Here is a 14735-nt window from a genome sequence, read left to right as displayed (position 1 = left end):
CCAGCTGGGTGGATCCAGGTCTAATATGTACACGAGTCATTTTGCAGGGGTTGTGACACTTGACACACAATGTAGTCTCCGATCAACAGCATGTAAGTCAATGAGAAAAATGTTGCAACTTCACCCCCAGTGTACCGAACTATAGGTGTTGAACAGACATCTACAGTCATAGTTCAACATCAAGTGGTATTTCATCTCATCTTCATCTCATCTCATCTTCAGCCTCTTATCCGGGGTCGGGTCTCGGGGTAGCAGCTCCAGCAGGGGACCCCAAACTTCCCTTTCCCGGGCCACATTAACCAGCTCTAACTGGGGGATCCTGAGGCGTTCCAAGGCCAGTGTGGAGATCTAATCTCTCCACCTGGTCCTGGGTCTTCCCCGAGGCCTCAAGTGGTAGTTCATAGTTGCAAATGATATGGGCTAAGTGTTGCCTAATTAGGGACTTCGATACCGTCCTATCACGACGATGACGGTGCTTGTAACCGAGATCTTTTGGCTGGAGGGGGGGCTGGAGCCGATCCCAGCTGATATCGGGCGTGAGGCGGGGTCCACCCTGGACAGGACGCCAGTCTATCACAGGACACATAGAGACGAACAGAGACAGACAACCATTCACACCTACGGGTGATTTAGAGTCATCAATGAACCGAACACCTGCACGTCTTTGGACTGTGGGAGGAAACCGGAGAACCCGGAGAAAACCCACGCAGACACGGGGACAACATGCAAACTACACACAGAAGGGACCCAGCCGGGACAAGCGCCTCATGATCAACCAAAAAAAGTCACATTATAGACGAACATGTGGCGGCTTTAGCAACAGCAACAACAGCCTATAACTCAGGAGTGCTAAACTGGAAGTAGCTGGCTTTCCTGGCGGAAGCCTCTAGTGCAGAAGTAGCGCCGATAGATGCCGTAGTTGTTTTTGTTGCTGTTTTGGTTTCATGCGCCACTGAGCGGCTTTAATAGGAATGAACTGGGCCCCTCCTCAAATGATGCATCCAGTTTTCTTCATAGAGCCATGGGAAAAACACATGAATCACGATATGACCGTTCTCACAGTGGGCCTGAATTTATGGGGGAAGCTAGGTAGCTAGCTTAGCTAAAATGTGCAGAACAAAGTTGTTGAGGAACCTCTCTAAATGACCCATATTAGAATTTGACCCATTCAAATTAGCTGGAGTGCTAAACTGGAAGTAGCTGGCTTTGCTGGCAGAAGCCTCTAGTGCAGAAGTAGCGCCGATCATCGCCAATAGATGCCGTAGTTGTTTTTGTCGCTGTTTTGGTTTCATGCGCCACTGAGCGGCTTTAATAGGAATGAACTGGGCCCCTCCTCAAATGATGCATCCAGTTTTCTTCATAGAGCCATGGGAAAAACACATGAATAGCGATAGGACCGTTCTCACAGTGGGCCTGAATTTATGGGGGAAGCTAGGTAGCTAGCTAGGTAGCTAGCTTAGGTAGGTAAACGTCAGCCAGATGGACGTATCTCCCTCCCCCCAACGTCACATACATGCCCTTTTTTGGTCAGAGGAAATGAGGCGGAGTCAAAGTCTGACAACATGGAGACTCCCGTAGGTGAGGATGATTGGATCAAGTTGAGAGATCGGACTTCGACGGGTACACTACGTCCATTTTTTATACAGTCTATGGTTCAAACTCTTATTTTGTGTATCATAAGAAATGAACTGGGCCCCTCCTCAAATCATGCGTCCAGTTTCTTCATAGAGCCATGGGAAAAACTCATGAATAGCGATATGATCGTTCTCACGGTGGGCGCACGGCCGCTAATCAGATATGTATCAGATTTAGAACCGCGTGTTAAAGTTGATCTGATTGGATTTGTGTCCGCACTGCACTGTATCATATGAGCAGAGAAAATTAATCTTATTTTCCTTCCTCCATCAGTCTCTAACTCTGCTTGAGTTCAATCACTGCTATTAGATTAGTGGGGAACAACCTTCCCAAGAATCCGCTGGATTGCGTCGCACTTTTTTTGTCCTAAAATCGCTCGTTTGACTGAATCAGAGCGTCGTAGAGAGGATGATCACACTGCTTTTGTTGTGTAATGGGATTCTTATTGGAATGCTGCTACGAGGGGACACACACACACACACACACACACACACACACACTTACACACTTACAGGCACTAACACAATGCACCGAGATGAACACAGGCTTTTTTTGTATTACATTAAAGCGCGGCTTTATCTGATTTAACCGTGCTGCCATCACTGTGCATGAATGTGGCTCAAGTTCAAGTTCAGTCAGAGTGCTTCTTTTTACATGTGTCCGTTCTGGATGGTGCGGCCTTGGACGCCACGCGATATGAGTCAGCGTTCAGTGAGCGCTCTTGGTCCTTCACTCGGGCTCTTTTACGTCTATGATAAGAACTCCGCATACATCTATTGTACCTGTACATCCTGGTTCCAGATAACAGACACACTCGGTGTTCTGTCATTGAACGTGTCGCTGCCGTGACCTCAACAATAATCAGAAACCAATTCAAACAGGCCTTTCTTAGTTCCCGGAGAGCTGCCCGTCTGCGATATGACAACCTTGACCAGCTTAGATTGAAACTTCTAAAGGGGACACATTATAATATTTCAAATGCAATGCTTCTTTCTGTATTCATGCAGTGTTTTTGTGTTTGATGTGCTGAAGGAAAGAACTACTTTTGTAACGCCCGAACTTCTCTACTTACAAGTCGTGATATTTGAAAGTTATTCTTGACTTTCTTGATTCTTGGAGACACATTTTAGAGACTGAAAGAACGAATTTGCGGGTTCAAGCGGCCGCAATGTGTTTCCTCAGGAGGGGGTCTGGAGTCTCCCTTAGAGAGAGGGGGAGAAGTTCAGCATCCGTGAGGAACTCGGAGTAGAGCCGCTGCTCCTTTGCGTTGAAAGGAGCCAGTTGAGGTGGTTCAGGATCATCTGGTAAGGATGAACCCTGGGCGCCTCCCTAGGGAGGTGTTCCAGGCACGTCCAGCTGGGAGGAGGCTTCGGGGAAGACCCAGGACCAGGTGGAGAGATTAGATCTCCACACTGGCCTGGGAACGCCTCAGGATCCCCCAGTTAGAGCTGGTTAATGAGGCCCGGGAAAGGGAAGTTTGGGGTCCCCTGCTGGAGCTGCTGCCCCCGCGACCCGACCCCAGATAAGAGGCTGAAGATGAGATGAGATTAATTATGTATTATATCACCCTCTTGCGGCCACAAACCCTCTGTAAATCTTGTCACTTTCACTACAGACTGCAGTCATGTGCAGAACCTGTTAAGCATCGTTCTAATATCCAATATCACTTTTTATGTTAAATTATTTAAATGTGACTGTTTATATATAATTTGTCCTTTACTTGCGTGTGAATCTGGCATAAACTAATATTCATCAGTTCTAATTTATTAATTCAAGTCCTTCAGTTTTTCCTCCGGGCCCTTAGAGAATCTTTGCACGCCACTGCGGCTTTCAGTAAACTCACAACTCATGCATGCAGTCATTTCACTGCAGCAAATATCTTGGGACGTTTGAGCAGCAAAACTAAAAACTATAGTTGTAAACTTGACAGAGGAGACAGAATAAACTTTACAAACACTGTTTTTTGTGCGTAAATGCACCGAGCGGAGCAGCATCTCAGCTCTGTTCACATTTTAGAGAATGGAATTATTATTTTCTGCATTAATTATGTATTATTTCACCCTCCCGCGGCCACAAACCCTCAGCAGATCTTGTAACTTTCACTACAGACTGCAGTCAAATGCAGAATCTGTTTATTGTTCTGGACTTTTTTGTTCATTTCAAAGTATGAACATAGTATGCACAGTTTCAAACAGGAAGTGCCAAAAACTGCAGTTCTCTGAGTGTCCACTAGGGGCAGGTTTCATAACAGAGCAGTTTCTCATTGAGCCCCATGTTAAACAGGCCGTTTACACAGCATCATCAAACCTGTTTAAGGACAAAAGAACATTCTAGTCTGTGTGTTTAGCTCACATCTCCATGACAACACTGAGGGGGAGGGGCTGGTTTTTATTTTATTGGAGGTTAAAGTTTATGAATAATTAGGGGCGTGGCCTCTTGAGTGACAGCTAGCATCTGGCCCTCACTTCTCCTTGGAGGTAAAAGATGGACGTACGCCCCTCCCCCCAACGTCACATACATGCCCATGAGGCGGAGTCAAAGTCTGACATGAGAAAACCCATTTCAGCCACTTGTACCCGCAACCTCGTTCTTTTGGTCATGACCGTAGTAGAATCACGTCATGAAAATGATTAAAATGTATTTTAATTCAAGGCGTGCCGAATAAGTTCAGGTCTGGTTTTATACCTTCAATGAAAACGACTTCACTTCACCTTCAAACAGGAAATAGACGAACTATCATCCACATGCATCTAACTCTCTCGTCTCGTCGAAGCCAATCAACCATTCCTGCCAAATGGATCTTGTGTAAGATGCAGCAATCCAATAAGTAGACCCTTGCTCTGACTATTGACCCACCTTCACTCCATTCATTCATCCATCCTTTCATCCATCTGCCCATCTGTCGACTGATCCATAGCCCGTGACAGAAAGAGCCTTGATTAGCTGACTGACGGATCAAGTAGGGATAGGAAATTTGCCGTGTGTGTGTGTGTGCGTGTGTGTGCTTATTATCATTTACGTGACATAAGGAGAGAGGTGAAAAATATTTTATAAAAGCGTAAGAAAAGGACGGTGGGAGAGATGATTTCTCCGAGTGAGAGCTGAGAGAGACAGATCAAAGGTGAAGTGTCGGGCCGAAGCTGCTCCTCCGGGAGGGAGATCAGAAAAATCTGTCTGAACCTGTCGATGCACGGGCATGTACAGGAAGTGATCGTCAATAATGACCTATTTGGGTATGAGTGCGCACGTAGACGTGTGGATTTGGGTGTTTCTACACATCCGTCTTAAGGGCACGTTGGTTCAATGCTAAGCAAACAAATGGGGACGCTATCTCCAAAGGTTATCAGTCTTCCTGCTGTGTTGAAATATTCTCACTTAACTTAAGAGAGAATAAGAGTTTTTGGACCCAATTTTGGACCCATTAGTGACCTGGTGAGATTCCCAATGAAGAGGGCAGGTGACGTACGGTACTTTAAGAGCGTGATCACACTGTCCTTTTGGCCGCGGCCAAAACCGTTTTTTCAGCTAAAGTCTAGTACCTTTAAGTAGTGTGAGCGCACCCGCTCCGCGCTCAACTGGGGCCAGCTGGGCCGCCACGGCCCGCTTGAAAGAGGTGGGCTTTAGCGGAGCCGTTTGCACATGTACGAGCATGAGCGTGCGCACGTGTACGAGCACGAGCCCTACGGCAGTAGCGTTATGTCCGCCTGTTCGGACATGTAAATAGAAGGACGGACCATGCGCGGACATTTAACAACAACAACAATGGTGGTGAAAGGTTCACGTTGTGTTTACTGCAGATTTGGTCGGATGAAAATATTCAAAAACAGTCGACAAGACGCACAAAAACTCTGAGGTCTACGGAAAGATTTGTAAACAAAGCCACACACACGCGATCAATGCGTGTGGCGTGTTACGGCTTGAAGGCGTATGGACAGCAAGAAGCATTGGCCGAGGCCCAGGCAGTGTGAGTACAAACGGGGCTGGGGCGCGGGGGGGAGAGGGAGGGGGGACAAGTACCCTAAAGTCCGGGTCGTGGTCCGGGAGGACAGTGTGATCACGCCCTAAGGTAAGAGTGAAGAAGAGCAGTAAGACTTTGACTAGGGAGACCGAGGAAGAGATAGAGAGGAAGATAGAGGACTGGATTGATCTGGGGATCTTTCATTCCCAATCCCTCCCTGAGCCGTGTAACGATGCTGGCTTGGCTCTGGCCCCAGAGTACGACTCTCTTTCAACACATGTCACTGAAGCTGCCCTGCTGACTAAACTGTTCTTGCTGACATACCTCACTAGAGATGCACAAAGCCCATACCTGAGGCTAAGATGACGTTAGCTCCCGTCCTGCCCTGATCACTTCATAACAACCCTGACCAGCGCACACATGGCTAATTTTACTACAGATCTCAACAGTTCAGCGCGCTTTACCGCTGCATCAGCTTTTGGTAGCAAGCCTAAATAAGTATAATAAGCATAATAAGATCATAACTACTAAAAGACATTAATTACATAAAAAATAGAACAAAAATATCATTTGTGATTAGCCACAATAATTAACCCAAAATATATATTTACTAATTAGGCACAAAGTGTAAACATAACCCTGATGTTATGCATAACTAATAACCAACCGGGCTATTTTGTGGAACATTTACACACATAATTAATGTTATTTTTTTAATTTAATTCCACAATAAAGTCTCTTGAGGTGACACGGTGGTGTGGTGGTCAGCACTGTCACCTCACAACAAGAGGGTTCCTGGTTTGAATCCCGGCTGGGGCCCTTCTGCATCGTTTGTTAGGATGGACATGCTATGCTAATTTCTGTAAGTGCTTTAATGTTGTGGTATATTTGTACAAGTGATGATTTGGAGTTTTATTGTAGAAATGTCCGTAGCTGTACACTACAATGTTCGTTTATTGTTAATTTCCCTGATGTGTTTTTTTTTTGTAAATCAACATTGGGATGATGGGCGACACAGTGGAATAGTGGTTAGCACTGTCGCTTCACAGCGAGAGGGTTCCTGGTTTGAATCCCAGCTGGGGCCCTTCTGTGTGGAGTTTGCATGTTGTCCCCGTGTCTGCGTGGGTTTTCTCCGGGTTCTCCGGTTTCCTCCCACAGTCCAAAGACGTGCAGGTGTTCGGTTCATTGGTGACTCTAAATCACCCGTAGGTGTGAATGGTTGTCTGTCTCTGTGCGTCTCTATGTGATAGACTGGCGTCCTGTCCAGGGTGGACCCCGCCTCACGCCCGATGTCAGCTGGGATCGGCTACAGCCCCCCGCGACCCTGACAGGGACAAGAGGTTGAAGATGAATGAATGAAAAACTCAATAACTCTTTTGATACCAGTGCAAAAATGGAAACGATGAGTAATCGGTACAAAAATAAACAATCGTTACCCCCTTTAGGTAAAATAAAGAACAACATGCGCACAATGCTGGTTCAGAAAAAAGTTAAATTCCTTCCCTGATGTTTCATTTGTGCAGCTTTGGGTTGAAAATGTGATTGTTTATCTGCATTTTTTAGAGCCTCAATACTGTGATTACAACATAATTTAGATAATGTATTATTTTGAAAATGCTTCAAATTCATATTATTGAAGTATGGATCCTTTGTACATCGTTGTGACTGCCCTGAAACCTAACCAGACAGCAAACTGGGTCACTCACTCTCAGCTCTGGAGAGACTTCAGGGCAAAAAGGAAGCATGGATGAATCCCACTGGGCCACAGATCCAGGGGTCTCTGTTATGAGACGCCAATTTCCACGGTGTCTGATACAAACAAATAGCTGCTGTTGCTTTGGCTCAAAACTACCGTCTGCATTTCCTATCACGCCTTTAAAATAGTCCTCCTTAACAGTCTGTGGTGAATTCTTTCATAAAAATCAAATTTATTTGCGTCCATATTATGTTAGTCGGAGCATTTACAGCAATAAATGATGAACCCAGGGACTTTCGGAGACATCATGTGCGTTTCTTGAGGACAATTGTGCCTTTTTGCTGTTAGTGTGGGAAAAACAGACAAATCCATCCCCAAACAAGCGGGTTTTGTCGCTTCTGCCTCCCTCCACTCTTTGAAGTCATAAATCACCCACGACAAGCCGACACATTGTCTGGATTCATACAGAATTGTTCAGAGAATATCAGACGTTAGTGCCGGACGGGAGTTTGGGAGTCGGTGTTTAAACAGGATGGGCACAAAGGGAGGTTGTATTTATTTTAAAATACCAGAAAAATTGAATTTATAACATGTTCTTAAACCTTTGCACGTTGACTCCCTTGTACATATGCTGACCCACCAACTGGTGACCTTTCAAGCATGTCAGTTGAAACTCACAGGGCACACCAGACATGTCATAGAGGTTAAGTCTTTTTCATGCTTCTTGTGGTCGGCACGGTGTGCAAGGCGGGCGTGGTCCACACAAACGTCTGGTTGCCCCTGCTGGATGCGTTGAACGTGGCCACTGCAGCGCGGTCTGTGCGTGGCTCAGAGTCTCTCATTCATCTTCATCCGCTTATCCCGGGGTCGGGGTCGCGGGGGTGCTGGAGCCGATCCCAGCTGACATCGGGCGTGAGGCGGGGTACACCCTGGACAGGACGCCAGTCTATCACAGGACACATAGAGACGTACAGAGACAGACAACCATTCACAACTACGGGCAATTTTAGAGTCATCAATTAACCTAACACGTGGCTCAGAGTACCTGTTAAAATTGATCTCATCTCATCTCATCTTCAGCCTCTTATCCGGGGTCAGGTCTCGGGGCAGTAGCTTTAGCAGGGGACCCCAAACTTCCCTTTCCCGGGCCACATTAACCAGCTCTAACTGGGGGATCCTGAGGCGTTCCCAGGCCAGTGTGGAGATCTAATCTCTCCACCTGGTCCTGGGTCTTCCCCGAGGCCTCCTCCCAGCTGGACGTGCCTGGAACACCTCCCTAGGGAGGCGCCCAGGGGGCATCCTGATTGCTTACTCCAGGTAGGGAATGAGTCCTTATCCCAAAGTGAAGGAGTTCAAGTACCTTGGATCATGTTCACGAGTGAGGGGACGATGGAGCGTGAGTTTGGCCGGAGAATCGGAGCAGCGGGGGCGGTGTTGCAGTCGCTCTACCGCACCGTTGTGACGAAAAGAGAGCTGAGGAAGGCAAAGCTCTGGATCTACTGCTCAGTCCTGGTTCCTACCCTCACCTGTGGTCATGAAAGCTGGGTCAGGACCCAAAGAACCAGGTCCTGGGTACAAGCGGCCGCAATGCTTTTTTGAAAGGTTGACACTTCATGACACGTCAAGACTGTGTGTGCTACAATGTTTGGCGTGCCTAGCTAAGACATGTGGTGATCATGCAGTTAGACTCTTTATAAAGAAAGTAACAAGAAGGCACTTGATGTCCTTAAACACACTCAATGCTTCCAGCTGTGAGTACTTTAAAAGTTAGATGTAACGTAAGTTGGTGCATTATTATCAACTTCGTGAAATTACGACAGCCGAACACACGAGGGAGAAATTAGTGGGAATAAAGAAGCTTGGTTCCCCTGTTACAGCGAGCATCATAATCAGCCAGTATTTCCAGTGTCTTTTGTGCCTGAAGTGCCTGCTAATACAACACCATCACCATTTGTCATTATTATCACCGGCACAAATCCCAACTTAATAAATACCAGCGCTCTCAAATTAACAAATTACAAACCGCTCTTCAGGAATCAAATTGTTTCACGCTCTAATACCTCGCTCCACCCACACAAGGAAAAAGTATATTAATATATTTTCACGAGCCTGGGCCCCATGGCAACATCAAATCTGCTCTTGTCTGGGTGTTGGGATGATCGAATCCCCCAGACAAATCACTGCACGATAACACAGGCCCCGGCACTGGGATGTGAAGAGGTCATCCATTGATATTAATGGCCTGGTGGGTTACTGGCCTGTGGTGATTGGTTAAGTTTATTCAGGCATTAGTTAGAGGGGCAAATCAATGGGGTTTAACTGTCGTTTTGACTCCAGACGGTCTGGTGCATATGGTGCAGAGTGGGGCCGGAGGTGGAGGATGGGGTGAGGAAGATGAAGGGGGTGAAGGGGGAACGCAAGCGTAAAAAAAGGAGCTGGTGTAAGAAGATGAGAGATAAAAGGCAAACAGGAGAAAGGTCAGTGAGGAAGAAGAAGAAGAAGAAGAGCCGGGGGAGGAAGAAGGAGTGAAGAGCAGAAGTAGAGGAGGAAGGTTGAGGTGAAAGATGGAGGACAGGAACAAACGTCCTGTGGCGCCGTGTGGTTTGTGCTTTGCTAATCTCCCGGAGCACTCACGCAGACACACCCAGACTCCTTATCTGCTGTTTTGTCTACAGGCGGGCAGATTTATAAATTCTCCGCGTTGGACAGCTCAGCATATGATCCCAGAGAGAAGTGGCCGTGAGACACAGACCACAGACCCAATCCCGAGTTAAGATTCATTCAAGATTCAAGATTGAAGAAGCTTTATTTATCCCGAGGGAAATGATTGTGCAACAGTTTCAATACAAAGGTGGGAAAGGATCAGAGTAACAATAAGCATAAAAACATAAATCAAATAAAACAAAGCTAACATAAAATAAATCAAACAATAACTAAATGTGACAGAGTGCAACAGACAATATGGTTGAGCGTAGGTTTATACAATATACAACATTACGCAGCGTGCAGTTTAGCAGCATACTGAAATAAAATAAGTACAAACTAAATAAACTAAATAAGTGGTAAGGAGCAATAAGTGATAACAGTGTTATAAATGTAGCAGCGTTTCCCACAGAACTAAGTGATTGTATGGCACAGTGAAGTGTAGCAGCAGTAAGTTACAATACCACAAGATAAAGTGATGTAGTGGTGATATAAAGTGACAGTGGAGTGTAGCAGCCTTTCTCACCGGAGTAAGTTACAGTAAAGTACAGTGTAGCAGCATTTTACAGAGATAAGTTACAGTAAACCACAGTAAAGAGAGTAGCAGCAGTAAGTTACAGTACCACTAAGTAAAGTGATGTAGTGGTGGTATAAAGTGACAGTGTAAAGTATAGCAGCATTTCTTACTGAAGTAAGTGACATAGAGTCTCTGATATAGAGTCTTTGGTCAAAGCCAGGACCCCATTAGTTCCTGTAGTTCACCTTAGCGTGCGTGGTCAGCACTAAATTCAATTTCTGAGCTCGTTAATACAGTCACTTTGGATGATTTAGGCTCTTGCTTAATTTGCGTATACCGTCCCGTACACCTGTGAAAAGACACCATGATATTAACGTGTGCTCCGCGCCCCCAAACTCCAAGGGTTCATCCTCTGAAGAGCATGAAATCTGTCTGAATGTGAAATCATTTGTGTGGAAAATTTGACCAAGCTTGAGAAAAGGGAAGATTATTAATATCCAACCACCTGGGACCATGAATATCAGCAGGGCTATTTTAACAGAAATACGGTGCTTCAATTTCAGTGTAACATGGTCATGATCCGATACTCGGTGGATGTGGTTCAGATCTCTAAACCCCTGGCTACATATCCTGGTCCAGGTCCAGTAGTGGTGGAAGTGGGTCTGGACTTTGTTAGTGCTCTATTGAGTCTGAACCACAGTCGTTGGAGTTACAGGAGGCTCTTTGTGAACAGTTGTTCTTTGAGGTTGGATTGTTGAATGAAGGGATGAAAGGGCAGCATTGTAAACTGGAGATAAGTGGTCTCTCAGACCTCCTCCTCTGGTTAGCCATGGTCCAGTCCCAGCCTGGTCCTGGTCCTGGTCCTGGTGTCTCAGACCTCCTCCTCTGGTTAGCGATGGTTTCTCTACTTTTACATAGATGTTTCTTTTCCTCCTCTTTCAAACCATCTGTCCTCTCTGTCCAGGATGTGGACACTGTTGTCATCAAAGGAGTGAGCTTTAGAGGGCAAAGCCCACTCCTTTGATGTCGTTAAGACTCAATAGAGCACTAACGAAGTCCAACTTCCCACCAACGACTGTCACTCTAACGACGGTCGTTGGCACTTGGAGCACAAAGGGTTCCAGTGACATCATCGGCCTTGTGAGAGGTTAAATACCTGGATCTCACACCAGTTAGTTAGACCAGTCCCAGCCTGGTCCTGGTCCTGGTCCTGGTCCTGGTCCTGTCCCAGCCTGGTCCTGGTCCAGTCCCAGCCTGGTCCTGGTCCTGGTCCTGGTCCAGTCCCAGCCTGGTCCTGGTCCAGTCCCAGTCTGGTCAGATGCGTACATGAACTGATGAAGCCTCTTGGATCAGAGGTGAAACGTCTTCCTAGACAAATAACCAAGTCCAGTTGCTTTTGACTGAAACTGTTTGGGGATAACGACGACCTGGACACATGAGAACATTCACAGGTTTATTGGGACCATGAATATTCAAAGCAAACATTCTGACAACAACAAACACAATGTGAAATTTACATTTTAAAAATAACATTGAAAGTTATTGAGATTTCTGGTTGAATGTGATGCTTCCACCTTTAGCGTCCCTGGCTGCCTTTGGCTCTCTATGAGAAATAATAACAATATCGTGCAGCTTTTGTTTATCTTCTGGGCCCCTGACCTCCGTAGGCTGATCTGTAACCCATTCATGCTTAGGCCCAAGACTAAAACCTTACTATATCACACACATGATCTCTAACACTTCCCCTCTGTCCTCCTCTCTCAGACCCAGTCTCAGTGGATCTGGACCAGTATGATGTGGTTTCTCTGACTGATGCTCTCAGAGGTTTCCTGCAGGACCTGCCCGCCCCCATCATCCCCGTCACAGTCTACAGCGAGCTGGTCTACACTGCTCAAGGTAACGTGAGCTTCACAGCAACACACACACTGAAATCTCTTAAAGGGTCAGTTCACCCTAAATCACAAAATCCCATTAACTACACCTGTAAAATCTGTCGGGAATCAAGTTAAATTACTGTCAAAACAACAAAAAACAAACAGTTTGATAAAAAAATCGTACAGTACGTTAGGATGGACATGCGGTGCTAATCCCTCTAAGTCAGGGGTCTGCAACCTTTACTATCTAAAGAGCCATTTTTCCGCCTCTTCACCAAGTAAAATTTGTCTGGAGCCGCGAAACATATTTGATGTCACAGCTCATAAAGGTTTATATAAAGTTACTGTTACCTGCCTTTGTTACCTGTCCTAAAATTGTGGTTGTTCACTAATTCCTCACCACATATCAAGCACACAGGTAAGCCACCATCATGTGAAAGCTAATGAATATGTCCACAAAACACTATTTCCCTTCGCTAATGTTTTTTGGGGGGGGGGTTTATCCAGCATCAGCGCGTGTCACCAACTCAACATTAGCCACCTGCAGGGAGAGGCGCTGGGCCGTACACCAAGTGTGTGACGCATATTTTCACGTAATATTTTTTCAATATCACCGTGAACTCCAAGATAAAATGTTTTCCCTGTACAAACAGGTTATTTACACGTTGTTTATATTTTTTTTGCTGAATCTACAGGGAGCTACTAATAAGGGGCTGAAGAGCCGCATGCGGCCCCGGAGCCGTGGGTTGCAGACCCCTGCTCTAAGTGCTTTAATGTGGTGGTGTATGGGTGCCAGTGATGATTTGGAGTTTTATTGTAGAAATGTCCGCTGACACCGTCAAAATGTTTATTACAAAAAATACAGCGTCATTCAAGTCTCTAGAAACGTGGAGATCCTCCAGCTTCTTCTTCGTTCTGATACTTCCTCCACTTCCTCTTCTGAATCACAGTTGTCTCGCTCTATCACAGGGATGTCAAAGTCAAACACATCAGAGGGCCAAAAAAACAAATTTGCTACGAGCCGAGGGCCGGACGGGTTCAATGTTTATTAAAACATATTAAAATGATGCATTTAACCTGTTGAACCGAGACCTAACACAGTTTACCGTATTTGATTTAATGATTAAATGAATAATCCAGTATTTTTGTATCTGTCAGTGATTTTCCAACAGGCAAACAGACAAAAACAAACTTGTCCTGTACATTAAATGAATAAAGCAAGATTTTCTTATGACTTTAGTGATTTAGAGGAAAACATTTTAACAGGCAAACAGCAAAAAATAAAGAATATGTTCCTTAATATCAAGATAAAGACACAGCTTTGTGAACATGAGCTTCAAACACCCTGTGCTCATCGTCCACCTTCCCTTTAGCCGTTATGGGGGGGGGCTGAAAGTGTACTTGCGGCACTACAGTGAATTTGCGGGCTACCATTGCATTGTGGGTAATGTAGTTTTGGTGCGTGAAAAACACCAGCAGGCGGCTGTGGCATGAGGGCCGGTTCAAATACTAATCAAATATCAGCCCGCGGGGCCAAGATGATTCATTCGCGGGCCAGATCCGGCCCACGGGCCTTGACTTGGACACCCCTGCTCTCGAGCCTCTTCAGCGTTATAACGCACACTCACGGCTTCAGCACAGACAGAGTTCGGGGCCCTGTCGTCTGCAGCACCTTTATGATCTCTGCAGTCTGCGATAACACCTGTGTGTTGTTTACGTCTGCTACTGTCTCGTTCACGTCTGCTGCTCATTGATCTGAGACGGATCAAAGGCACAGCAGTCCATGAGAAGACCCCATGATCTGTCTTGTTACGTCAGCGACTGATTAAAACAACTCCCTGATGTGTTTTTTTTTGTAAGTCAACATTGCAATTATGGGCGACACGGTGGAGACACGGTGGAGTGATGGTTAGCACTGTCGCCTCACAGCGAGAGGGTTCCTGGTTCGAACCCCGGCTGGGTCCCTTCTGTGTGGAGTTTGCATGTTCTCCCCGTGTCTGCGTGGGTTTTCTCCGGGTTCTCCGGTTTCCTCCCACAGTCCAAAGACGTGCAGGTGTTCGGTTCATTGCTGACTCTAAATCACCCGTAGGTGTGAATGGTTGTCCGTCTCTGTTCGTCTCTATGTGTCCTGTGATAGACTGGCGTCCTGTCCAGGGTGAACCCCGCCTCACGCCCGATGTCAGCTGGGATCGGCTCCAGCACCCCACAACCCCGACAGGGACAAGCGGCTGAAGATGAATGAATTAATGATTTACAGTCTGTGCACATGTTGACACCAATAATTTTCTTACAACCTGTTTTGAAACGAATCTCTGAATTCAGTTTACACACACTTTTTATATTTTTGCGAAC

General features: G+C 46.0%; 1 protein-coding gene across 1 annotated transcript in view; it reads left to right on the top strand.

Moving 5' to 3' along the window:
• pik3r3b (phosphoinositide-3-kinase, regulatory subunit 3b (gamma)) overlaps positions 1-14735 on the top strand; it is a 238229-nt gene that overhangs the window by 106611 nt on the left and 116883 nt on the right. Inside the window, exon 4 of the mRNA XM_083911191.1 lies at positions 12274-12405. Coding sequence (XP_083767317.1) covers positions 12274-12405 — 132 coding nt within the window. The remainder of the gene's footprint in view (positions 1-12273; positions 12406-14735) is intronic.

The sequence above is a fragment of the Echiichthys vipera genome (assembly GCF_963691815.1).
Source record: "Echiichthys vipera genome assembly, chromosome: 3".
In the NCBI taxonomy this organism is placed as follows: Eukaryota; Metazoa; Chordata; class Actinopteri; order Perciformes; family Trachinidae; genus Echiichthys; species Echiichthys vipera.
The sequence above is the reverse complement of the archived record's forward strand: the minus strand, read 5'-3'. Positions and strand labels throughout refer to the sequence as shown.